Source organism: Aquarana catesbeiana, linkage group LG03 (assembly GCF_042186555.1).
Source record: "Aquarana catesbeiana isolate 2022-GZ linkage group LG03, ASM4218655v1, whole genome shotgun sequence".
Lineage (NCBI taxonomy): Eukaryota > Metazoa > Chordata > Amphibia > Anura > Ranidae > Aquarana > Aquarana catesbeiana.
Window position 1 is genome coordinate 166,881,391 of NC_133326.1, and position 23,103 is coordinate 166,904,493.

At 41.2% G+C, this 23,103-nt stretch overlaps 1 protein-coding gene across 5 annotated transcripts in view; it reads right to left on the reverse strand.

Moving 5' to 3' along the window:
- Positions 1 to 23,103, reverse strand: part of USP6NL (USP6 N-terminal like) — a 278,511-nt gene that overhangs the window by 223,914 nt on the left and 31,494 nt on the right. Inside the window, exon 1 of one of the 5 annotated variants that reach the window (XM_073619480.1) lies at positions 4,611 to 4,698. The exons of the other annotated variants lie outside the window; for them this stretch is intronic. Coding sequence (XP_073475581.1) covers positions 4,611 to 4,683 — 73 coding nt within the window. The 5' untranslated portion in view covers positions 4,684 to 4,698. Of the gene's footprint in view, positions 1 to 4,610; positions 4,699 to 23,103 lie in introns of those variants that run through there. 5 annotated transcript variants of the gene reach the window in all.

The following is a 23,103-nucleotide window of genomic DNA, read 5'->3' on the forward strand; positions in this document are numbered from 1 at the left end:
TTTCAGGAAGATTGTTCTGGAAGAGAGGTTGGACCTGAGGTTTGAGTGGCAGGCAGCTCATGTGAGAAGCTCTGACCAATTACCCTTTGGTATTGGCAGGCCTCCCATATAAGCTGAGGTCACAGGCTGTCAGGGAGGATTCTGGGTGCACAGGAAGAAAGCATGGAGTGTTAGGAAGTTACCGTGGGGGCGCGCCGGAGGGATGGAGAAGCTGCTAGGAAGTATTCCTGGTTGAAGATCTTCACCAATTATTGGATGTCAAGCTGCTGTGACCGGGGAACACAGGACTTGTACACAGATGAAGGTTGGTGAAGAGAAGTAGCAGTAAAAACTCAGGAGGAAAGTTGCAGAGTTAAAGTCAAGCTGCTGTGACCGGGGAACACAGGACTTGTACTTTGAAGGAGGTCAGTGCTGAAGAATTATAAGAGGACCTTTGAGAGTAGTGAGAAATGCTGTGGTCGGGGAATGCAGTGTTTGCAATCTTGGACTGGCTGGTTGCAGTAGTCCATCTATTACCACATGTCAGACCAACGGGGGGAGGTTCCGTGTATCTTTGGTCTGGTGAAGCATGTTGGTAATAACTTCCAAAAGTCTGTGTGGCTATCAAATTCTCTAGGCCACCAGGGAGAGGTAGTGTGTGCCTCTGTCTTATTGAGTTGTCCCAGTCACACTATTCCAAAAGATTTTAAGGTACCTCTATCAAGCTGAGGATTATTCAGACTGATTCTCGTTTGAAGTACTGGAAGTAAAATGGCATTAATCTAACAGTTTTGCAGTGGAAGCTTGTGCAGGAGTTGGTGCAGAGGAGAAGGAGCAACAGTCTGCAGAGGAAATAGACTGTAAATGTTAGAGGTGCATCAGATTCAAGGTCAAAGTTGCTGATTCATGTATTACCAAAGTGATGACAATACACCAAGTACCATGGGCATCCCATATCTTCCCTTATCCCAAGCAAGTTGTATTCCGCAATAAACGTAAGAAAACTACGCAAATGACTGCTCACTGTCTTAAATGATAGATGGGGGGGTCTGGCAGCAGGGTGATTAGCAGATTGCTAGTAAATAAACCACTATAATTATTATATATATAAAAATATATTTGGGGGTTCTAAGTAATTTTCTAGCAAAAAATACAGATTTTAACTTGTGTCAGGAACCATGAATCAGACAGACAGAAAATGCAGTAACAAAAATATTAAAAAATTTTAAAAAATTTTAAAAAATTAAAAAAGGACATCTTTTACTATAGTGGTAAAAATGGTGCAATTTGTAAAAACGTAGTCAAAACATAGCCAGGGTTCGGTAATCATAGCGGGGTAGTCAGTGCAAGCCAGTAAATCAGGAAGCCAGAGATCAGCATAGTTGGGGAAAGCAAACAGGATCAGGAACCAGAAGGGATGTCAGCCAGGCAAGGGGCTGGCTGATGAGCAGGAAATGATCACCAGGTAAGGCACTGTTGAACGATGAGTGCTGGCAATTAACCGACAGATGAGCACTGAGAAGTGAGGGCTGAGAAGTGAGGGCTGAGCCCAGCCCTGACAGTAAGCAACAAGTGAAAAAAAAAAAAAGGTTTAGTCTTTAAGTGGTTAAACTGACCTTATTTACAGACAGAAGTGCATTCGTTCATTTGATCTAAAATAACCGAGAGGTGCATTGCTTCGCTTTATCACGGTTATTAAATATTTGCCGGCTGAGTTTTTTTTTTTTTCCCCTTTTGACAGCTACCTCCTTATGCACAGGATCTAGTGCCATGGAAGACCACACAGATAATATAAAATAACCAGGTTCTTAAAACCAGCTCTCAAAGTATGCAGAACTGGAAAAGGTAAACATCTGCCAATGTTAGCCAGCTTAAAACTACCAAAAGGAGCTAAAGTTCACACTCTGTGCAGCTTTGTAAAATGATTACTTTTATTGTTTTACCTGTAGGCCATTTGGGTCCTCCCAAAAGCCTGTTTAAAAATCTCCTAGTTAGTTAGATAGTTAGAAACCTCCTAATCCTGACTTGTTGCTAGGACGTGAAAACCACTGGATGTCAATTCCCAACATTGCAGGAGTGAAAACCTATAGTTTTCAAGTCTTAGCAACACGGCAAGATGTGGGGGTTGCTAAATAGTTTAGTCAGGCGTCTGAGGGGACCCAAATGGCCTGCAAGTAATTTTCTAGCAAAAAATGCAGATATTACCACGCATGTGAAAAACTACTACACTGCCCAGGATGTGAGTGAGCTAGACATTTTTAAAATATTATGAATGGCCAACCTGGAAAAAATAAGATGACCCTAACCATTTGAAGACTTTATGCTGCTGGACCCAAATGTAGCAATAAACAAAATTAGAGGTAGATTTATGCTACAAGAGAACCCACATGCAATATCTTCCATGAGATGTTTGTGGGGTGCAAAATGGGATATATAGTGGTGATTATAGCACAGAAACCTAGGGTTGCTACATCAGGACTAAGGAAATGTGTGCATAATTCTGGAGTCAGTCAGTCAAATCGTAAATGACCTTAGGGAAAAATTGTTTCCACTAACAATACAAAAGGCCCAAAAATAGAACACCTGGGCTACGTGGCTCCTAATAGGTGTTCTGCATGATTTGGGTGTGTAGAATAGTTACCATAACCAAGAAAAATCTCCACACCCAATGCTGCTATTGGCATCAAACTACGCTCCTTTAACTTAGTTATGAATGGAGATAAGGGGGTAAAAACTATTGGGTTGAGACACTAAATGCAACAGGTCAGAGAACAAACACCACATTAGGTTTGATATAGTAAAACTGGAGAGTGCAAAATATGGTGCAGCCAGTCAACAAATCAGTTTCCAGTTATTTTTTTGTCAACTCTTAATTGATCAAGCTAAAGTTAGAAGCCGATTAGCTACCATGAACATTTGCACCAGATTTTGCACCCTCCAGTTTTAGCAAATCAACCTCACTATCATGACTGACCACAAAACTGCAAATGCAAAAAGTTTTATTCTGCATTTAGCACATTTCATGTTATACATTTCACACAGGTTGGACTTGATGAACTTTTTTTTTTTTTTTTTGATGCGTCTTTTTTCAACCTCAGCTACTATGTAACATTCTCAGACCCATTTCCACAAGTTCAGGGTTCATACTAGGTTGGAGCATTTCCTGTGTAAACGGACATCTGTGAACCAGTCTGATTAGTGAAAAAGTAAAACTACAAAAAAAAAAAAATATATATATATATATATATATATAAAAGCCACATCACTGCATATGAAACCCTTTTTGATGCATCTAGGGATGATCTGTCAGATCCTGGAAAGCAGGACTTTTCAGTATGCAGTCAGATATGCTATTATGTATATTTGGCTTTGCCCTGAAATGGCAGGGTTAGACCCCTTTCATACGTGTCCGCATTCGGGCTCCGTCGATCCCCGCTGAGCAGGCAGATGACAGGTCTGTCTCTGAACACTGTGCAGCGACTGACCTATCAGAGCGGCGCTCTCCTCTATGGGGGATCGGATGAAGACGGACCGTAGAGTCCGTTTTCATCCGATCCGCAGACGGATGTAAAAGTAGGGTTTTCCTCCGTCATCAGAAATGGAGCCTAGCATAGACTGAGGTCATCGGATGTTCATCCGCTGACATGCGCTATCCCATAGGGATACATGTATGTCTGTTTTTCATCCGAAAACGGATGGATGAAAAACATAGGGTCCGCCCATGTGAAAGGGGCCTAACCCTTTTTATTGCACACATCAAAATACAAAAGAAAACTCTGTTTAGCTTGACAGTAAAGCATAAGTAAATCCACAGCTGAGCATGTTGAAAAGATATACTGTCTGCATTTCACCCAGTCTATTTATGAATGACCCAAAGCAATTTATTTCATGATTCAATATAAATATACATGCTAAACCCAAAACTGGTACAACAGAAACACATTTACAAAAACACAAAAAAACAAAAACAAAAGCAACAAAACAAAAATTTGTAAAAAACAAAACTCATACACACAGTAGATAAATACTACAGGTTTCATTTTCAAAGAGATTTAAATGTTGACAACTCAAAAACATTTACATTTCTTCTCTAAAGGAAATAAAAAACACATGAATGTTGTGTCATTTACAGTAGGGTTCACAAACGTATTAAATCATTTAATATGCATTACGCCTGACCTAATTATCTCCTTAGCTAAACAGCTCATTCTCTCTGAATGTTAAAAGTTTCCTACATATTTTATAACCACATTTTTAGATATATGTTAATATATACAAACACTCAGCTTATTACCAGCTACATCAGAGATGACTGAGACCTGAGCTCCCTATTTGTGTTTAAAAACAGCTTCTCAGACCTCAATGAGTCCTACAAAAGGCACATATAAAAAGTCTGTTTATAAAGCAGGCAAGCAAGTGCACGGTTATATATTCCTCTGTATTAAAATCAATGAGCCTGCACAGCTGGGAGAAAGCAGCAAAGACCAAAAGGGGTTAACAAGAAAAAAAAGGAAGCAAGCATTGAAGAACCGCAGTATGATAACACTGACCAATACAGTCATTCTTTCATATCACAAGCAGGTTTCAAATGCACAAGAACACTGAGATTACATACTTTTGAGAGCTCCTACCTTTGTGTGCTGTGGCTGCCCTGCGCCTTGAAGGTGAGACCAGTTCTTTCACAATCTGCAAAACCTGAATCATCTCTAGTTAGCAAGAAAAGAAGCCAGCTGCTCTTCATACATAAAGCCAACAGGTTTCATTGCTGGAGCTCATTGTATCCTGCCTCTGTGAGCTCAAGTAACGCAGAAAAGAAAGATCATACCTTCTCAAATATGCGTCCCTAAATTCTTTTGAAGGCTTAAAGGCAACCTTCAGGAGAGCAGCTCATGCAATACATGAGTAGACTCAGGATCAAGCAAAGCTGCTACTTACAGTCAAGTAATGTTTAAAAGCCAATCAATTTGATAAAAATCTTCTAAAGCAAATTAGTAACACAGATTTAAATACGAATGAACTAATGAGAAACTAAACCAGCACAAAAAAGCAGCACTGGTAAAATTGACAATGAGGTGTTGAAATATACAAACAGCTTTAACATCTACTACCAGGAGAATCCCATGCTGTGTCGTGCCTTCAGCTCTGTGAAGTCCCTCAGCACTACCATAGTGTTCTACCTCTGACATGCTCCTACTTGACCTGACAGGCTGCCTCAGATACCAATCAGAACAAAGAGAAACCAAAACATTTGTCCCCACACTTAAATCCGGAGTTTAATAGTCTCACCAGAGACCACAGTGTGTTGTACTTTTAAAGAAAATGTAATCTTAAGATATTTGGAAGAGTGCACTTTTTTCCTGACCACAACAGAAGTAGCCTTTTCGTGGTGCAATTCACAACTCACAGGAATGAGCTCCCTCTTAAACCTGTCATCTCACATGCTTAATTTAATCCAAAATGGCCCTTCAAAGACATTTTAGTACCACAACTTCCCCAAAAAGCCCATTAAAAAAAAAAAAAAAAAAAAAAAAGAGCACATGAACAGAATGATCATAAGGGAAAATGTGATTTTTGTGCTCGCCGTAAAATCCCTGAGTTCAATTCATTGATGATAGGTTTTACAGCACCACCTAGGTTAGGACACTAGGCAGAAAAGAACACAGCGCCACCAACGGGCAGCCCTAGCTGGTATAAAACCCCTCTCTTCTATAGACAAGCCAGTTAGTCGCAAAGCAGTGTAAGAAGATATAACTCAGAGGGGTGGGGGTGCTGTGTCCATCAACAAACTAAGAGAAAGGGATTTTCCACGGAGTATGTTCATTGTTGGAAACAGCTCTTCTACTCTTTGATGATAAGCATGTCCCAAAGCAGTGCCCCAACGAGAGGTGGGCAAATAAAACAACTGGTGCAATCAGACAAACATGCTAACAACCCAAACCATCCCCAAGGGTCAACAAGGAACCTTAAAAAGAGAAGTAAAGGTTGTTTTATTTTTTAGGAATCATACTTACCTAGGTGAATGAAGCATCAGTCCGATGCTGCACCTGTCCCCAGATGTCTCTGGGCCGAGAACCGAGTGATTGAACACTGCCGATCGCTCGGTTTTCGGAGCTCCTCGAGCAGAGAGCAGTAGACTGTCAGTCTCCTCGCTCATTGGAGCACTGGGCTGTGGAGGGGGCGGGGGTGGCCGGCTCAGGCTCTCAGAGACTCTCGCTGAGAGGCTGAGCTGGGTGTCGGTCCAGGCACCTGGCGGATCCAGACTTCATTGTCGCAAAGACGCATGCCTGGACTAATTTCTGTGGTGTCAGCAGAGAACAGACTTCAGCCCGCTCTCTGCTAAAAACGAGTCACAGAAGTGTAAGACGAACTGCACTCCTGTGATCCATAGAAGTCCAGCCAAACAAGCTTTGGCTGGACTTCTCCTTTAAAGTGTTACTAAATCCACAACAGAAAAATAATTCTGTATATGCAGTAAAGCATGCTTGTTATACTCACTGTGAAACATAAGGGGTTAATCCTGCGCATTTGCTCAGTTTGGTGTGTATTGCTAGAGAGTTTTTTTTTTTTTTTCTTGGTAGGGTGCATGTAATCAGCACAGGGCCAATCAGCACTGTCCAGACAGAAGGTCAGTGGTCCTGCAGTCTCATAGGACAATCAAAAACATTGAACTCGACAACCCCCTGTCTCTTAATACCTGGCTTTCAATATTAAGTGTTGCATTCCCTGAGTAAAACAATTTGTTGGTGTCAAGGATGGCCTCACATAGGAGTTGGAAGATTGGGGCCCTATTCTGCTTAGATTTGAAACGATTGGTCTCCATGGTCCCACTGTAGGTAAGAATGTAGCCACATGTCTTTCTTGCTCCTGAAATGTACTATTTTTATTATATAAATCATGTATAATATAATAAAAATAGTACATTTCAGGAGCAAGAAAGACATGTGGCTACATTCTTACCTACAGTGGGACCATGGAGACCAATCGTTTTAAATCTAAGCAGAATAGGGCGCTAATCTTCCAACTCCTATATGTGAGGCCATCCTTGACACCAACAAATTTTGTTTCAATCAGGGCAACCAACTAGGTTGCAATAATAAAGAATTTAGCACATAATGGCACACACACACACACAAAAATTTCTGTGTAAAAATCATGTTCTAAAAACAGGTGATAAAGAGCTGTATAAAACTTCCAGGTCAATATCCTACATTAATAATTCTTTTTGCAGGCTGGCAATTCTATCAAAAAGTTTGCTTAGGACAGGACAGCAGTTCATTTAAAATCTAGGTCTAGATCTATGTCACACATTTTAGCAGTAAAAAATAAAATGTAACAAAATGGTAATAAACTGTAGACATCAACCTAAAGTGCAGCTTAGGGGTTGTAACTGCCATGTCATTTTGGCTGAATTACAGATAATTTAGCCCAAAGCATGTAGGCTTTGTGGTTTTGTGGCCACGTATGATCTGCATTACAACTAAATCAGTAAAGAGCTAAAAGTCAACTAAAAAGCTATAGTTGTATTTAGTGAGCTGCTAATCATATGGTAACACAGCAATTGTGTTTAAAGTCAGAAAGTTCACTCAGGCCGGTTCACACCAGAGCGTGTTGTCAGCGCGCTCAGTGCGCATCTCCCTTACTGCACTGGAATGCACTGCAATCTGCTGCGGGTGCTAATGTAAAGTTAACGGCCAACACCAAATGCAGTGTTTGCGGGCACCAAATTGCATAGTACCGCAGTAGCATGCAAGTTGGTACGACGTGTTTTTAAAAGCAGCGAACGCACTACTTTTTCTGCATTCCAGTGCAATCTGCAGCCCATTAAAATCAATGAGCTACAAAATTCCATTGCATGGAACATGCATGTCCCATGTTCCTGTGCGAGTCTGGTCTGTGCGGAGGCTAAAATGGTTAAAAAAAAAAAAAAAAAGAAGTACAGAAACGCACTTTAAAAACATGCTTAACGCTAGCTTCGGGACTCCAAAGCAAGATAAAGCCAAGTAAAAACCATGGGTAAAAAAAAAAAAAATGGGAAAGAGGAGAGATTGGTCATATGACTTTCCACCAAAGTCCAGCTGCACAGCAAACAGAGCATTATTTACAAGTAGAGCCCTGAATTCACCTTAACCTGGGTTCTGTGTAATCTCATTCAAATAGAGCAACCGCAGCCTATAAGGCCTCTAGCACGCCACTTTTTTTACCTGAACACAGGTCCATCGTGGTCTACGTAATAATGCACACAACTGCATAAAGATAAGTAATACAATGATTAAATTTTTTCTCCAATGGATAAATATTTAGCCGATACCTATTGCTGCTAATGTGGCCATCATAAATCCCCAGTCTACCCTGTGAAATGCTTTCTTGGCATCTATAAATAGAACTGGGGGGGATCTTCTCTCTTTACTTTATGCAAAAGAAGCAGTGTCTTCATCCCATTGTTCTCCCTTCCTGGGATGAACCCTACCTGATCTGTGTGTATCCACTCTGGTATCAGGCCTTTCATCCTGGTAGCCAAGATCTTAGCATATAAACTGTGTATCTACATTATATTTAATAGCGATATTGGTCTATAGCTAGAAGATTGAGTGAAGCCTTTGTCCTCTTTACGTATAATTGTAATGTACACTAGCAATTCCCTCCTAATTTTTTCCCCCTTCACCTAAGGTGTTTATATATGTGCATAACTGGCACAAGTTGTTCTTTAAGATCCCCATACAGTAATATCTAACCGTGTAGCCATCTGGCCCTTGAATTTTTCCTGTTTTTGTACTTTTTATTACAATATTAGTTTCTTCTTGAGTTATAGTTCTTTCTAGATCTAACAATTTTTCTTCTACCAACCTAGGTAACCTGGACTCCTTTAAATAAACTTGCCTCTAATTAACAGATTAATATACGTACTACAATGGCGGAACCAAAAAAAGTTTTGTCCCAAGATCACCAAATGACAGACATAAGAGGAGTAGACAAGTATAGAAATAGGGTATGTGGCTGAAATCTAGTCCGCCAGTAGGCTTTGCACTTTGTGTGCAAGTGGAGGTCAACTTAGTGAATTTAGGTAGCAATGCACCTGCACTGCGGTGTGCAGTATTAACGAAAAAAGCCAGGTTTAAGTATCTAAAAATGCTGAATAACTTTGTGCAATAGCAGTGATCTACTAACACAGAGAAAATTAAGAAAAAGCTAAAGTCAGCTTCACGTTTAACAACGTAACAGCAGATAGCAAAAAGGATTGATTATATGGGAATCCTAATATTATGCTAAAATATACTAGCAGCACCACTCCAATATTATACCAATACGCTTAAGAATAAATATAATAAAATGTATAACCAGAAGGAGTATACTGTATTTATTGGCGTATAACACTCACTTTTTTACCATGAAAATCGGGGACAAATAGCGTGTGCGTGTTATACGCCAATACTTCAATTTTAGCTGCCTCGGAGGGGACAAGGAGGGGGGCCGGACGAGCGCTGTCAGATTACATGCAGCGAGAATCTCCTGTTTACTTGGCAGCCTCTGTAATAGGAAGTCCTGTCTCCTGGGCCACCATTGGACCACTGTTCTGTCTATCATAGGAGATTCTCTTTGTATGTAATCTGACGGCACTCGTCCCGCCCCCTCCCTGTCCCCTCTAGGCTGCAGGTGGACGTCAGTCAGGCTGCACTGATGGCAATGGTGAGGCTGCTGCATTGAAGGCAATCGTGAGGCTGTATTGATGTGGATTGATGAGGCTGCAGATGGGCACTGACCCTTCTTATTTTGCTCCAAAGTTCCTTATTTAAAATTTTAGTTTTTTTCCTGAAACTTCCCTCTTAAAATGAATGTGCGTGTTATACGCCTGTGCGTGTTATACGCCGATAAATACGGTAATTTTATTTATTTATGATTGGTATTCATATAGCACTGACAATTTATTCAGCACTTTTACATATACATTATACAATCACATCATTCCCTCAAGGGGAATGAGGACTACATTTTCTAACTAAAGTCCTGCTAGATCGCTTCAAGTTGGCCCATTTTGCAGGTAAAGCTATGTAAAATATTAAAAATAAGTGTCTATACTGTTTGAAATCCAGTAATACATTGTCTCCCCCTGCTCTGCACATGTGCAGTTGCTCTCCATTTTTAGGCACTGCCGAATTTGCCGATCTGCTGACAGCCTTAAAGCAGAATTAAACCCTCCGATCCTTTATAGCCAAGGAAGCTGCTTCTGTTTGATCTGCAACTGCCATGGTGCTGCACATGTGATCAGTTATGACACCAGTCATTCGATGGTTTGACATTTTAGTTGAGGACATAAGCAAATGTGACAGTTATCCATCTCGGCATTCCAGGAATATAACTTTTTTAAACTGATAAATCAATAGGTGTAGTTCCGCATTATGATTTACTGCTGTTCAGGGGCTCTGAGCTTCAACAAAATGGCAGCCTCCAGCAAGAAGAAACAGGAGCAAAGCTGGAGGCAAATTACAGCACACACTCATTTTGGTAGCATAATTATTAACTATTTGCCGACCAGCCGCCGTCATTATACGGCGGCAGGTCGGCACAATCCCGCAAGCTGTTGTAGCTGTACGTCAGCTCCTTTAAGCGGGATAGCAGGCACGCGCCCGCTGCACTGCGCGATGACTGCCGGCGTGCGATCGCGGGCACGAGAGACAGAACAGGGACATGTGTGTGTAAAGACTAGACATGTGCACACTGAAATATTTCGTTTCGGAATTTCGTTTTCGTCCAAAAAATAAATTTATTTAGTTACTCCCGAAATTCGTTTTTATTTATTTCGTTTTTCGTTAGAAATTGCATTCGTCCGAAAATCCAAATTAAGGTCGAATCTGTCACTGAAGGCTTATGGTGTCTGTCGAATGTTCAAAGAAGATTCGACGGAGCAGCTAAACTGTACGATGCCGTATAGTTTACCTGCTCCGTCGAATCTTCTTAGAACTTTCAACAGACACCATAAGCCAAAGTACGCGTGTACTTAGTTCTAGCTATTTTACTGCTCCTCCTCTTTGGTTACAATCAGCCAATAACATTCATCATCATCATTATTTTTATTTATCTTTTCTCCCCTACGTCGAATCTTTTCTCTCTATGTAGAATAATCTTGGACTAATAGAGTTAAGGTTAGGCACATTTGACCACAGGTTTGATGGACACAGATTGTTATTGTCAGCGTCATGTCGAATCTCCTATCTATATCGAACTGTTGTAGCAACGAAAACGAAAATAAAGCATTTGTTTATGTCGGATCTTTAATTTTTCGGATTCTGCACTTTCGTTATCAGTTGTTAAAACGATAACGAAAATATCTGAAATTCGGAAGAAAATGCATTTGGACGAAAACGAATGCACATGTCTAGTAAGCACACAAATCCCTGTTCTGAGAGGAGATGCAGATCGTGAGTTCCTAATAGCTAGGAACCACGATCTGTCATCTCCTATAGTTAGTCCCCTCCCCCTACAGTTAAAACACACAGTCCGGGAACACAGTTAACCCCTTGATCGCCCCCTAGTGTTAACCCCTTCCCTGCCAGTGACATTTATACAGTAATCAGTGCATTTTTATAGCACTGATCCCTGTATAATTGTCAATCGTCCCAAAAATGTGTCAAAAGTGTCTGATGTGTCCGCCATAATGTCGTAGTCATGATATATATATATATATATATTAAAAAAAAAAAAAAAATCGCAGATCGCCGCCATTACTAGTAAATAAATAAAAAAAGCCATAGATCTATCCCCTATTTTGGAGACACTATAACTTTTGCGCTTATTGTTTTTTTTATTACCAAAAATATGTAGAAAAATACATATATCGGCCTAAACTTAGAAAAAAAAAATATTAAAAAAAAAATGGGGACATTTATTAAATTTTTAAATTGTCACTCTTTTTTGGTTTATACCGAAAAAATTAAAAAAAAAAACGCAGAGATGATCAAATACCACCAAAAGAAAGCCCTAATTGTGGGAAAAAAGGAGGTCAATTTTGTTTGGGTACAGCGTTGCACGACCGTGCAATTGTCAGTTAAAGCGACACAGTGCTGTATCGCAAAAAGTGCTCTGGTCATTGAGCAGCCAAATCTTCCAGGGCTGAAGTGGTTAATGTGGAATATATGTTCCATGCTAAAGAACATTATTTTATATCAAGTTGTTATCAGTAAAGTTCTACTTTAAGCACATGGGTAGAATATTGGAGTGGCACTGCAAGTATATTTTAGCATACTAAAATAGGGAAAGGAAGGACAGAGCTGCTTCAGCTCTGCCCGTGCCCCAGTCTAAAAAAGATCAGAGACGTCATTTGACCTTGCAATGTTAACAGTGTGAAAGTAGTGCTCTGTACCGTGTTTACATTGCCTACTGTCAGCGGTTTGCATGGAGTGCTCAGTACTGAGAGAAGAAAGTGGTTTTGCCTTCCTCTGGATTAACCATAGGTATAATTGATATCTATAGACACACAGACACACACAGAGTATCTCACGAAAGTGGGTACACCTCACATTTTTGTAAATATTTTATTATATCTTTTCATGTGACAACACTGAAGAAATGACACTTTGCTACATTGTAAAGTAGTGAGTGTACAGCTTGTATAACAGTGTAAATTTGCTGTCCCTTCAAAATAACTCAACACACGGCTATTAATGTCTAAACCACTGGCAACAAAAGTGAGTACACCTCTAAGACCCCATTCACACAGGGACGACTTGTCAGGCGACCTAGTCGCCTGACAAGTCGCCTCCCGTTCTGTACTATGGAGCCGTTCTAAGGGGAGCGACGCAAGTCGCTCCGACTTAGAAAAAGGTTCCTGTACGACTTCGGGGGCGACTTGGGGCGACTTGCATAGACTTCTATGCAGAAGTCGTTTTGCAAGTCGCCCGGCCATTCATTTGCAGGTCGCCTCGCTGAGGCGACCGGCAAGTCGTGTTGCCCCTGTGTGAATGGGGTCTTAGTGAAAATGTCCAAATTGGGCTCAATTAGTAATTTTCCCTCCCCGATGCCATGTGACTTGTTAGTGTTACAAGGTCTCAGGTGTGAATGGGGAGCAGGTGTGTTAAATTTGGTGTTATCGCTCTCATTCTCTCATACTGGTCACTGGAAGTTCAACATGGCACCTCATGGCAAAGAACTCGCTTAGGATCTGAAAAAAAGAATTGTTGCTCTACATAAAGATGGCCTAGGCTATAAGATGATTGCCAAGACCCTGAAACTGAGCTGCAGCACGGTGGCCAAGACCATACAGTGGTTTGACAGGTTCTACTCAGAACAGGCCTCACCGTGGTCGACCAAAGAAGTGGAGTGTACGTTTTGAGCGTCATATCCAGAGGTTGTCTTTGGGAAATAGACGTATGATTGCTGCAGGAGGTTGAAGGTGGGGGGGGGGGAATCAGCCAGCCTGTGATTGCTCAGACCATATGCCGCACACTGCATTAGAGGTCGACCGATATATCGGCCGATATTTGGCTTTTTTTACTTAATCGGCATCGGCTGATTGTGCTGTTAAAAAAAGCCGAAAAAGCAGGACTTGCAAATGACTTCTGTAATAGAAGTCAATGCAAGTTTTCTGGAGTTATCTGTGGAGAGGATTCTCTCCTCCCTGGGCAGCCTGCCAAGTCTGATAAGAAGATACATTGTATCTTTTCAAGTTCTTTTATCAATAGACTGAACTCTGTGTGTAGAAGTTCTCAGTTTAACCATTTAAAGACTAAATCTTTTCTGATACTTGTTGCTTACAAGTAAAAATCCTGTATTTTCTGCTAGAAAATCACTTAGAACCCCCAAACATTATATATGTTTTTTTTAGCAGAGATCCTAGGGAATAAAATAGCGGTTGTTGCAATATTTTATGTCACACGGTATTTGCGCAGCAGTCTTTCAAACGCAATTTTTTTTAAAAAAATTAATGAAATAAAAAAAAAAAAAAGCCGTAAAGTAAGCCCATTTTTTTTCGTCCAAAAGTTTTGATTACCTGTTTTTGTGTATTTAATATTTAAGATATAGTTTTTTTTTTTTTTAATCTAAATTATACATACAAGTGAACTGATTGGAGGTTTGTTTTGTTTAATGTTTAAATGTAAAAAAATTTCTGTATCACTTATCACTTAGTGCTTTCACACTGGAGCGGGCATGCGTTGACGGTAAAACGCTGTTAGTTTTAGCGGCGCTTTATCGTCATTTTAGCGGTGCTATTCGGCTGCTAGCGGGGCGCTTATAACCCAGCTAGCGGCCGAGGAAGGGGTTAAATGCGCCCATGAAGCGCTGCTGCCGAAACGCTTTGCAGGCGATTCGGCAGCGGTGCACATTCATTTCAATGGGCAGGAGTGGTGGAGCAGCGGTATACACCGCTCCAAAGATGCTGCTTGCAGGACTTTTTTTTAACATCCTGCCATCGCATCGCCTCAGTGTGAAAGCACTCGGGATATCACACTGAGACTGCAGGGGAGCCGTTTTACAGGCACTTTACAGGCGCTATTTTTAGCCCAAAAGCGCCTGAAAAACGCCCCAGTGTGAAAGGGGTCTAACTGTTAGATTTTATGAGATGAAGGGGAAATAAAAAAAAAAAAAAGAAAAAAAAAAGAAAAAAAAAAATCGGCCTAATATATCGGCCCAAAAAAATCGGCATCATGTATCGGCCACCGCGATTTCTAAATATCGGCATCGGCCAGAGAAAAACCCATATCGGTCGACCTCTACACTGCATCAAATTGGTCTGCATGGCTGTCGTTCCAAAAGGAAGCCTCTTCTAGAATTAAAAAAAAAAAAAGGAGCACAAGGAAGTCCGCAAACAATTTGCTGAAGACAAGCAGACTAAGGACATGGATTTACTGGAAACATGTCCTGTGGTCTGATGAGACCAAGATAAACGTATTTGGTTCTGATGGTGTCAAGCGTGTGTGACGGCAACCAGGTGAGGAGTACAAAGACAAGTGTGTCTTGCCTACAGTCAAGCATGGTGGTCCGTGTGTCATGGTCTGGGGCTGCATGAGTGCTACCGGCACTGGGGAGCTACAGTTCATTGAGGGAACCATGAATTCCAACGTGTTTTGTGACATACTGAAGCAGAGCATGATCCCCTCTCTTCGGAGAATGGGCCGCAGGGCAGTATTCCAACACAATAATGACCCCAAACACACCTCCAAGACAACCACTGCCTTGCTAAAGAAGCTGAGGGTAAAGTTGATGGACTGGCCAAACATGTCTCCAAACCTAAACCCTACTGAGCATCAAAACAGGAGGTGGAGGAGCGCAAGGTCTCTAACATCCACGAGCTCCGGGATGTCGTCATAGAGGCGTGGAAGAGGACTCCAGTGGCAACCTGTGAATAATGGTGGCCACACAAAATATTGACACTTTAGGCCCAATATGGATATTTTCACTTATGGGGTGTACTTACTTTTGTTGCCAACAGTTTAGACATTAATGGCTGTGTGTTGAGTTATTTTGAGAGGACAGCAAATCTACACTGTTATACAAGCTGTACACTCACTACTTTACATTGTAGCAAAGTGTGATTTCTTCAGGTGTTGTCATATGAAAAGACATAATAAAATATTCACAAAAATGTGAGGGGTGTACTTACTTTTGTGAGATACTGTGTACACACACATTTTTTTTTCTTTTTGTTGGCTGAACTAGATGAACTTGTGTCTTTTTTCAGCCAGACCAACTATGTAAGAAGCCCATCTAATGTCAATGCAAAACTTAAAGTGGTTGTATACCTTTTTTTTTTACTTTTACCTACAGGTAAGCCTATAAATAAGGCTTACCTGTAGGTAAAAAAAATATCTCCTAAACCCGTACGGTTTAGGAGATATTCCCCTCGCAATGCGGCACATGCGCACAGGGGATTCTCGGCTGACAGCCCGGAAAACTCCGGAGCTTGCTGGACAGAAGTCTCCCGTGCGCATGCGCGGGAGTGACATCGTGGCTCCGGCCACTCATAGCGCCGGAGCCGGAAGACACGCCGAGGGGAAATGTCAGCTCCCTCGGCGTGGACCGGGGAGATGCCGGCGCCTCGTTCTAAGGTAAGTATCTCATAATGAGCTAGTATGCGGTGCATACTAGCTCATTATGCCTTTTCCCTTGCAGGTGTAGAAAAAAAAAAAAAAAACAGCGGGTATACAACCGCTTTAAGCAGGGTGACCAAAATCATTGCTCATTACATCCATAAGACCACTGCAAAACAAAACAAATGTTCAGGGCATTTGGGAGGTGTAAACAAAGAATATAAAACAAAACACAATTTATAAAGAGAACACACATGCATTCCATTTAACAAGCACTGTATGGGGTGCATTTGCCATCAGAGAGTAAACAACTCACTTTTGCAATCATTAGCATGAAAGGATTCACTTTAAATGTTGTAAAGCTGCACTATACCAATACAAACAATTTAATAAAAACCTCTGGCTTTTCAATAAATCAAATATGGGTTTTCTTTTGGCAATATTTTAAAACCTAAGCACAAAGTAAAAGGTTATGAAATGCACTGCAAATTCTCATTTAAACTGCTTAACCAACTTTTCCTGTTCAAATATTTATAGGTCCATTTGTGTTCTAAGCAGCATCCTTGTGGTGCTCTTCAATTCATCTTCACAATATACTTCACTGAAGGGACACCAACTGCAAAGGGTGTATAGAAAAGTGTAACCCTTTCAACCTTTACAGTGGAATTCCAGCAAACTTACCTCCCCTCCAACCGGCCCATGGTCCACCTACTGCTGTGTGACTATTTAAATCTGTGTGGGTAGCCCTTGAGTTAGGCTGTTGAAAAGGTGAGGTACCTTGAAAGACGTTCTCTTGCGCATGCCCATGGGTGAGGTCTTACGGCTGCATGTCCTGGCTTGTCGGTGGTCCTAACCATCTCACAGTGGTGCTAGCATTCTATCACTGGATCTTCTCTGCTTTTTGCCGAGACATGGGTGTCTCTATAGAATATGGTCAGTTTCCTCACTGTGCAATGACCCAGCAGTATTCCACCATCCACCTGTCACTTTAATCCCTGCGAGTGCTTTTTTTAGGCCCCTTGCATACGGGCATCATAATTTACTGACGTTTACTCAGGAACTTGTGAAGCCCATGTAAAAGGGGCTAAAAATTGTGTGTAAAGACCTGAGAAATGTTAAGTATAGGCGAGTAAAATTCATCTTCATTGCCAGTACTGTAATATACTCATTCTCATATAAACATTAAATGAGTGAACACGCGTGTAAATTACTGCACTCAAATGTAACATTTTCTATTTTACTTTTACTGCTCTGTACTCAACGCTGTTTTATTGTCTCATAGACAACAATGCATCTCATTTCAGATCAGTAAAAAACGTAGCATTTTTTACTCCCATTTGCAACAGGCTTTACCGTTTTTAATACATTTCATAGTTTGACTTACTACATTATGCAGGTTACGCATTGTGTCTCCTATTTTTGCATTAAATGGAGCGTCCCCTCTAGATCACACAGCAGCATTCCATGCTTAGTTAAATCAGTCTTTTCCTAATCATGTTGGACTACCCATACACCCTTGTGTTCTCAGGTTGTGTTCATTGACTACCTGTTACATTCATTGTGTTATATTACACAGTCCATCTTATGACACGGTTGCGCAGTGTTCACAGGGAGCTGGTATGATAAGCACTGTTGGTCCCGTGTCGGTTATCACCAATGCTGAGGGTTATTATTGCAGCCACCTCCTGCACACAAAAGCAGGGATAATTATCATGGTCACTGAAACCAATGATGGGAGTTTATATTATGTCAATTCTACAGACACCAATTCTAGGGGTTATTATTTTAGCAACTGACAGCAATGCTGGGGGATATTGTTCTCAATGACAGCAATGCTAAGAGTTATTATTTCAACCACCTACTGTACACAAATGCAGGTATTATTGTGGCCACTGAATGCTGGGGGTTATTATTGAGTCCACCGCCACCAATGCTGAGGTTTATTATAGAGTTCACTGAAACCAATGCTGGGGGTTATTAATGCGTCCACAGACACCAAAGCTGAGGGTCATTATCGGGTCCACAGACACCAATGCTGGGGGTTATTATCGCGTCCACAAGCACCAATGCTGGGGGTTAATATCGCGTCCATAGACACCAATGCTGGGGGTTAATATCGCGTCCACAGACACCAATGCTGGGGGTTAATATCGCGTCCATAAGCACCAATGCTGGGGGTTAATATCGCGTCCACAGACACCAATGCTGGAGGTTATTATCGTGTCCACAGACACCAATGCTAGGGGTCATTATTGTGATGTCAAAAGATCCAGGGATGATGGAAGACAGACAAAATTAACAAATGTATAGTTGGCAGAGACACCATGACTCTGAATAACAAGAGATTTTTTTCTAGATAGAAATATTGGGTAGGCATCACAGCAAAAAGTAGACTGAGTTCCATCCAATCGCTTTCATGAGAAATATAGGATTGTGCAGTTTGGACCTATCAGAGACTCAATTAAAACGAATGGAAGAAACTAGGATAAAAATGGCAGAGAGAAACCTGACTGAAAAAAAGACCAGAGTGGAAGACCTAACAGAGAGACACCTGGGGGGGCACTTGAACAGGCACATACAGGTGGCCTGAGAGAAATTTCAACTACTGTTAATCCCCTAGGAATGGTAATACAGGATAAGCTTGTTGGTCAGTAATCTACCTGGTTTATTAAGGTTTAAATATATTGCCTTTATAGGCATTTGTCTTCTATGGTGCAAGAGGTTTAAATTGTTCAACGTTATATGGTATTGTTGATGTGAATCTGTGCCTGTGATTTATATGCCACTTGTGCTAAGAAATATTGCTGTAAGAAGTAGGTGTCAATAATACGGATATTAGATCATAATATCTGTATTATTTTATATTTATTCACATACCTCCCCACCCCAATTTCTTACACAGCAAATTAAAATTTCATGGATTTAAGGTGCTGGTAAATATAGGGGTGTTTTCTGAAAGGAGCAAAGGGTTGCACCGTTTTCAGGTTTAGAAATAAAATCTATATACAGTTCTCTCTAAGATTCAAAAATCAAGATCTTGAAAACTGGTGCATCTTAAACAGTCATGTCAGCAGATCAAACAAGCCATGGACTCATTAAACCGCATTAATAGCCCCACTAAGTCAGACAAATGAAATTATACTTTATTGTAAGCATTCCTTTGATGTGGAAGCCAGCAATATAATAATAAAGACCCACTTTTAAGCAGCAGGAAAATCACTTTAATCAGTACTCCGCTCTGCATATTTCCAGTACTTAATCATTTCTATCTGGGCATTACTGTATCAATATAGCAAGGTTAAATGTTGCCAGCCAAACAGTATTTAGCTTTCAGAGATAAAGACTGTGCTGAGAATGTTTCCTAAAAGTAAAGACATGCACACTCATATGGCCCAAGCATGTCAATTTATTATTTACAAAGCACATACCCTAAAATATTAGCGCAAGGCAAAAGGAGCTTGGAATACATCAGAAATCCAATATGTAATGGGCTATATGATCATAGAAAATGCTAGGTCTTGCTAGCATTTTGACAAGTTGACAAATTACAAGATATATGAATGAGAACCATTCTGCTTAAATGAGTACAAGTTGTTAAAGAACTTCACCTCCCCATCACATTTTTTTTTCTTTCCCCTCTTACATTGTCTGCTAGGTTTTCCTCAAAGAACATATTGACATGCTCAGGGATTCCAGCGTTGTATGGTGTATTTCGCAGCTCTGTGCTGCAGTCTGGGTCCTGAGCTACCATAATCTCGTATGAAGTCACCAGGAATCTGACTGTCTCTTCCTGGTGTTCGCAGCAGTAGATTGCCTGGTGCTTGCACACAGTTAAAATTGTCCTGAAGCCTAATGGGGGGCATGAAGCAAGCATCCGAGGAGGCTGCGGGCAGCTGGTGCACCTAGGCAAAAAAGGTGGAAGCTCCATTGGAAATCTTTCCAATTGTGTTAAAGGAGAGGTACAGGAGCAATTATATGTAAAGAAGAAAAGGAGGGTGAAGGCTGGCTTTAAACTGAACATCAACTAGTTAAGGACCAAGCCTATTTTTCAGACCTGGTGTTTACAAGATAAAATCATAATTATATATATATATATATATATATATATTTTTTTTTTTTTTTTTTTTTTAAGACACCCTAGAGAATAAAACAGCGGTCATTGCAATACTTTATGTCACACAGCATTTGCGCAGCGGTCTTACAAGCGCAATTTTTTGGGAAAAAAATACATTATTTTTTTTAAATTAAAAAAAAAATGAAACAGTAAAATTAGCCCAATTTTTTTTTTTTTTTATATTGTGAAAGATAATGTTACGCCAAGTAAATTGGTACCAAACATGTTACGCTTCAAAATTGCGCCCACTCGTGGAATGGCAACAAACTTTGACCCTTAAAAATCTCCATCGGCAACGTTTAAAAATTTCTAAAGGTTACCAGTTTTGAGTTACAGAGGAGGTCTAGTGCTAGAATTATTGCTATCACTCCGACAATCGTGGCGATACCTCACATGTGTGGTTTCAACACAGTTTTAACATGCGGGCGCAACTTGCGCACGCGTTCTCTTCTGCGTGCGTGCGGCGGGACGGGGCGCTTTCAATTCCCTTTTTCTTCTTTTTCTTATTTATTTTACTTTTTATTTTAACATTGTCCTTTTAAAAAAAAAATTGAGGTCACTTTTATTCCTATTACAAGGAATGTAAACATCCCTTGTAATAAAAAAAAAAAGCATGACAGGACCTCTTAAATGTTAGATCTGGGTTTAAAAAGACCTCAGATCTCATATTTACACTGAAATTAAATAAACAAAAAATTCCCCTTTAAGACCATTGGGCAGAAGTGATGTTTGACGTTGCTTACGTAAATGGTACGGAGCCAAGCGGGGGCCATTTTTCCCTCACTCTGCATCCAGCCTCACAGAGGAAAGGACGCGATCTCCGCCGCTACCAACGGCTCTGGTAAGCGGCCAAAGTGCAGAGGAGGGACCCTCTTCTGCCCCCAATAAAAGTGATCTCGTGGCGAATCCGCTGCGGAGACAACTTTTATCTGAAAGAGGACCGTCCGCCATTGAAGAGGATACTGGGGTTATGGCAGCTATCTGCTGCCATAACAACGGTATACTACGTCAAAGTACCAACGTACAACGACGGTGGGCGGTCCGCAAGTGGTTAAAGCGGCAGCAAACCTCTGTTTTTTCTTTCTTAAACCTGCAAGGCAATGGCATAATGTGTTAGTATGCATCACATACTAGCACACTATGTGAATCTTAGCTTAGAACGAAGTCTTTCAGCGTCGCACTGTCACCGCTGATGGCAATTCCATCTTCACTCAGTCTTCCTTCTGGGTTCGCAGGCTCCGGCTGTGTGGGTGGTTTACCTATAGGTAAAAATGATGCATGGGAGTTTACTCCCACTTTAACCTTTAGGCTCCATGCACACTAGCTTAAGCAGGTGCTCCTAGCAGCAGCATTTTTTTTTTTTTTTTGCCCCTAGAAGCAAATAGTGTTATCCTATGTGTCCATGCACACTATTTTAGTCTAGAAGCGTTTTTGAAACTTCAGCTTCTAGGAGCAGAAAAAAAAAAAAAAAACACTCTTTTTGCGTTTTTTTTAAGCGATTTGCCAGCAGAAAAAAATGCTAAATGCTAACTGCTGCTAAAAGCTGGCACAGAAACGCTATTATGAGCATTTTTCAGTCAGCCTTTTTCATCTTATAGTGTGCATGGAGTCTCAAAGCGATTCTAAAAGGAAAAAACAAGGAAATTAACAAACACAACAAACAAACATGTTCTACATACCCGATATGTGGAATTCCACAGTGCAGCCCTGATCCTCTTCTTTTTTGGTCCTTCGCAGATGGTCCTGGCTCCTCCCACCTGCCCAGTGCCCCCAATAGCAAGCTTCTTGCTGTGGGGCACTCGAGCAGGCACGCTCCCAAGCCATGCTCCATGTCCATTCACACACAGAGTGTGGCTTGGCTCCGCCTCCCACTCTCTCCTCATTGGCTCACTGGCTGTGATTCACAGCAGAAGGAGCCAATGGCTCCCGCTGCTGTGTGAGCCAATGAGGAGTAAGAGACCCGGAAGAGTCGCTGCTATCATGCACATCATTGAATCAAGATGGGGCTCAGGTAAGTACAAGGGGGAGCTGCACCCGGAAGGTTTTTCACCTTAATCCATAGAATGTATTAGGGTAAAAAGCCTTCAGCCTTATTTTAGGTGCAGCCTCCCGCCCCCCCAAATACTTACCTAAGACCAATCTCAATCCAGCGCAGAGGTCCTCTCTATCTCCCTTCTCACAGGAGCCATTGGCTCCTGCTGCTGTCAATCAAATCCAGTGACTTGGAAGCGGGGGGCAGGCCGAGCCACATTGTGTGCATCTATTGACATGAGCCTGCACAAGTACCCCCTAGCAACCAGCTTGCTAGGGGGGTGTACTTGTAAGATAGAAGGAGCCAGCAGCACTGGTGGGGGACCCAAGAAGAGGACAATCCATTGCGCAGAGCAGGTAACCATAATGTGTTTGTTATAAAAAAAAAAAAGATCCTTTACATTCACTTTAATTACACTTCAGAATGTTTGTCTGATGTATATCCTCTTTGGGATGTGATTCATTTACAGGGCCTCAGAAGCTTCCCTGCAAGTCCAGTCTGGCTGCAAATATGGAATATTATGCTAGACGCTAAAACTGCTTGGAGATACAGGAGAACAAGCAAGTATTTTGCATGTTTGCATTTGCAGGACCAACTCCCACACCGTCAAGAACAGAAATAAAGGATAACTGTACTTTACATTAAAACACAGCCTCTTCAGTTTATTCACAGACAACAAGCAACTTTGCAAATATAAAAGCATACCTGTGTGGGTTTCTTCCCACACTCTAAAGACATGCTGTTAGGTTAAAGTGGTTCTAAAAGGGTGAAGGTTATTTACCTTCATTCATTCTATGCAGTAAGGTAAAAACTTTCAGTGTGCAGCTCTCCCCGCAGCCCCCCTCCCCCAATACTCACCTGAGTACGATCCCAATCCAGCGATGTGCACGACAGCAGAAGTTCTTAGGTCTTTCCTTTATTGGCTGAGACACAGCAGCGGGAGCCCACTATAGGGAGCG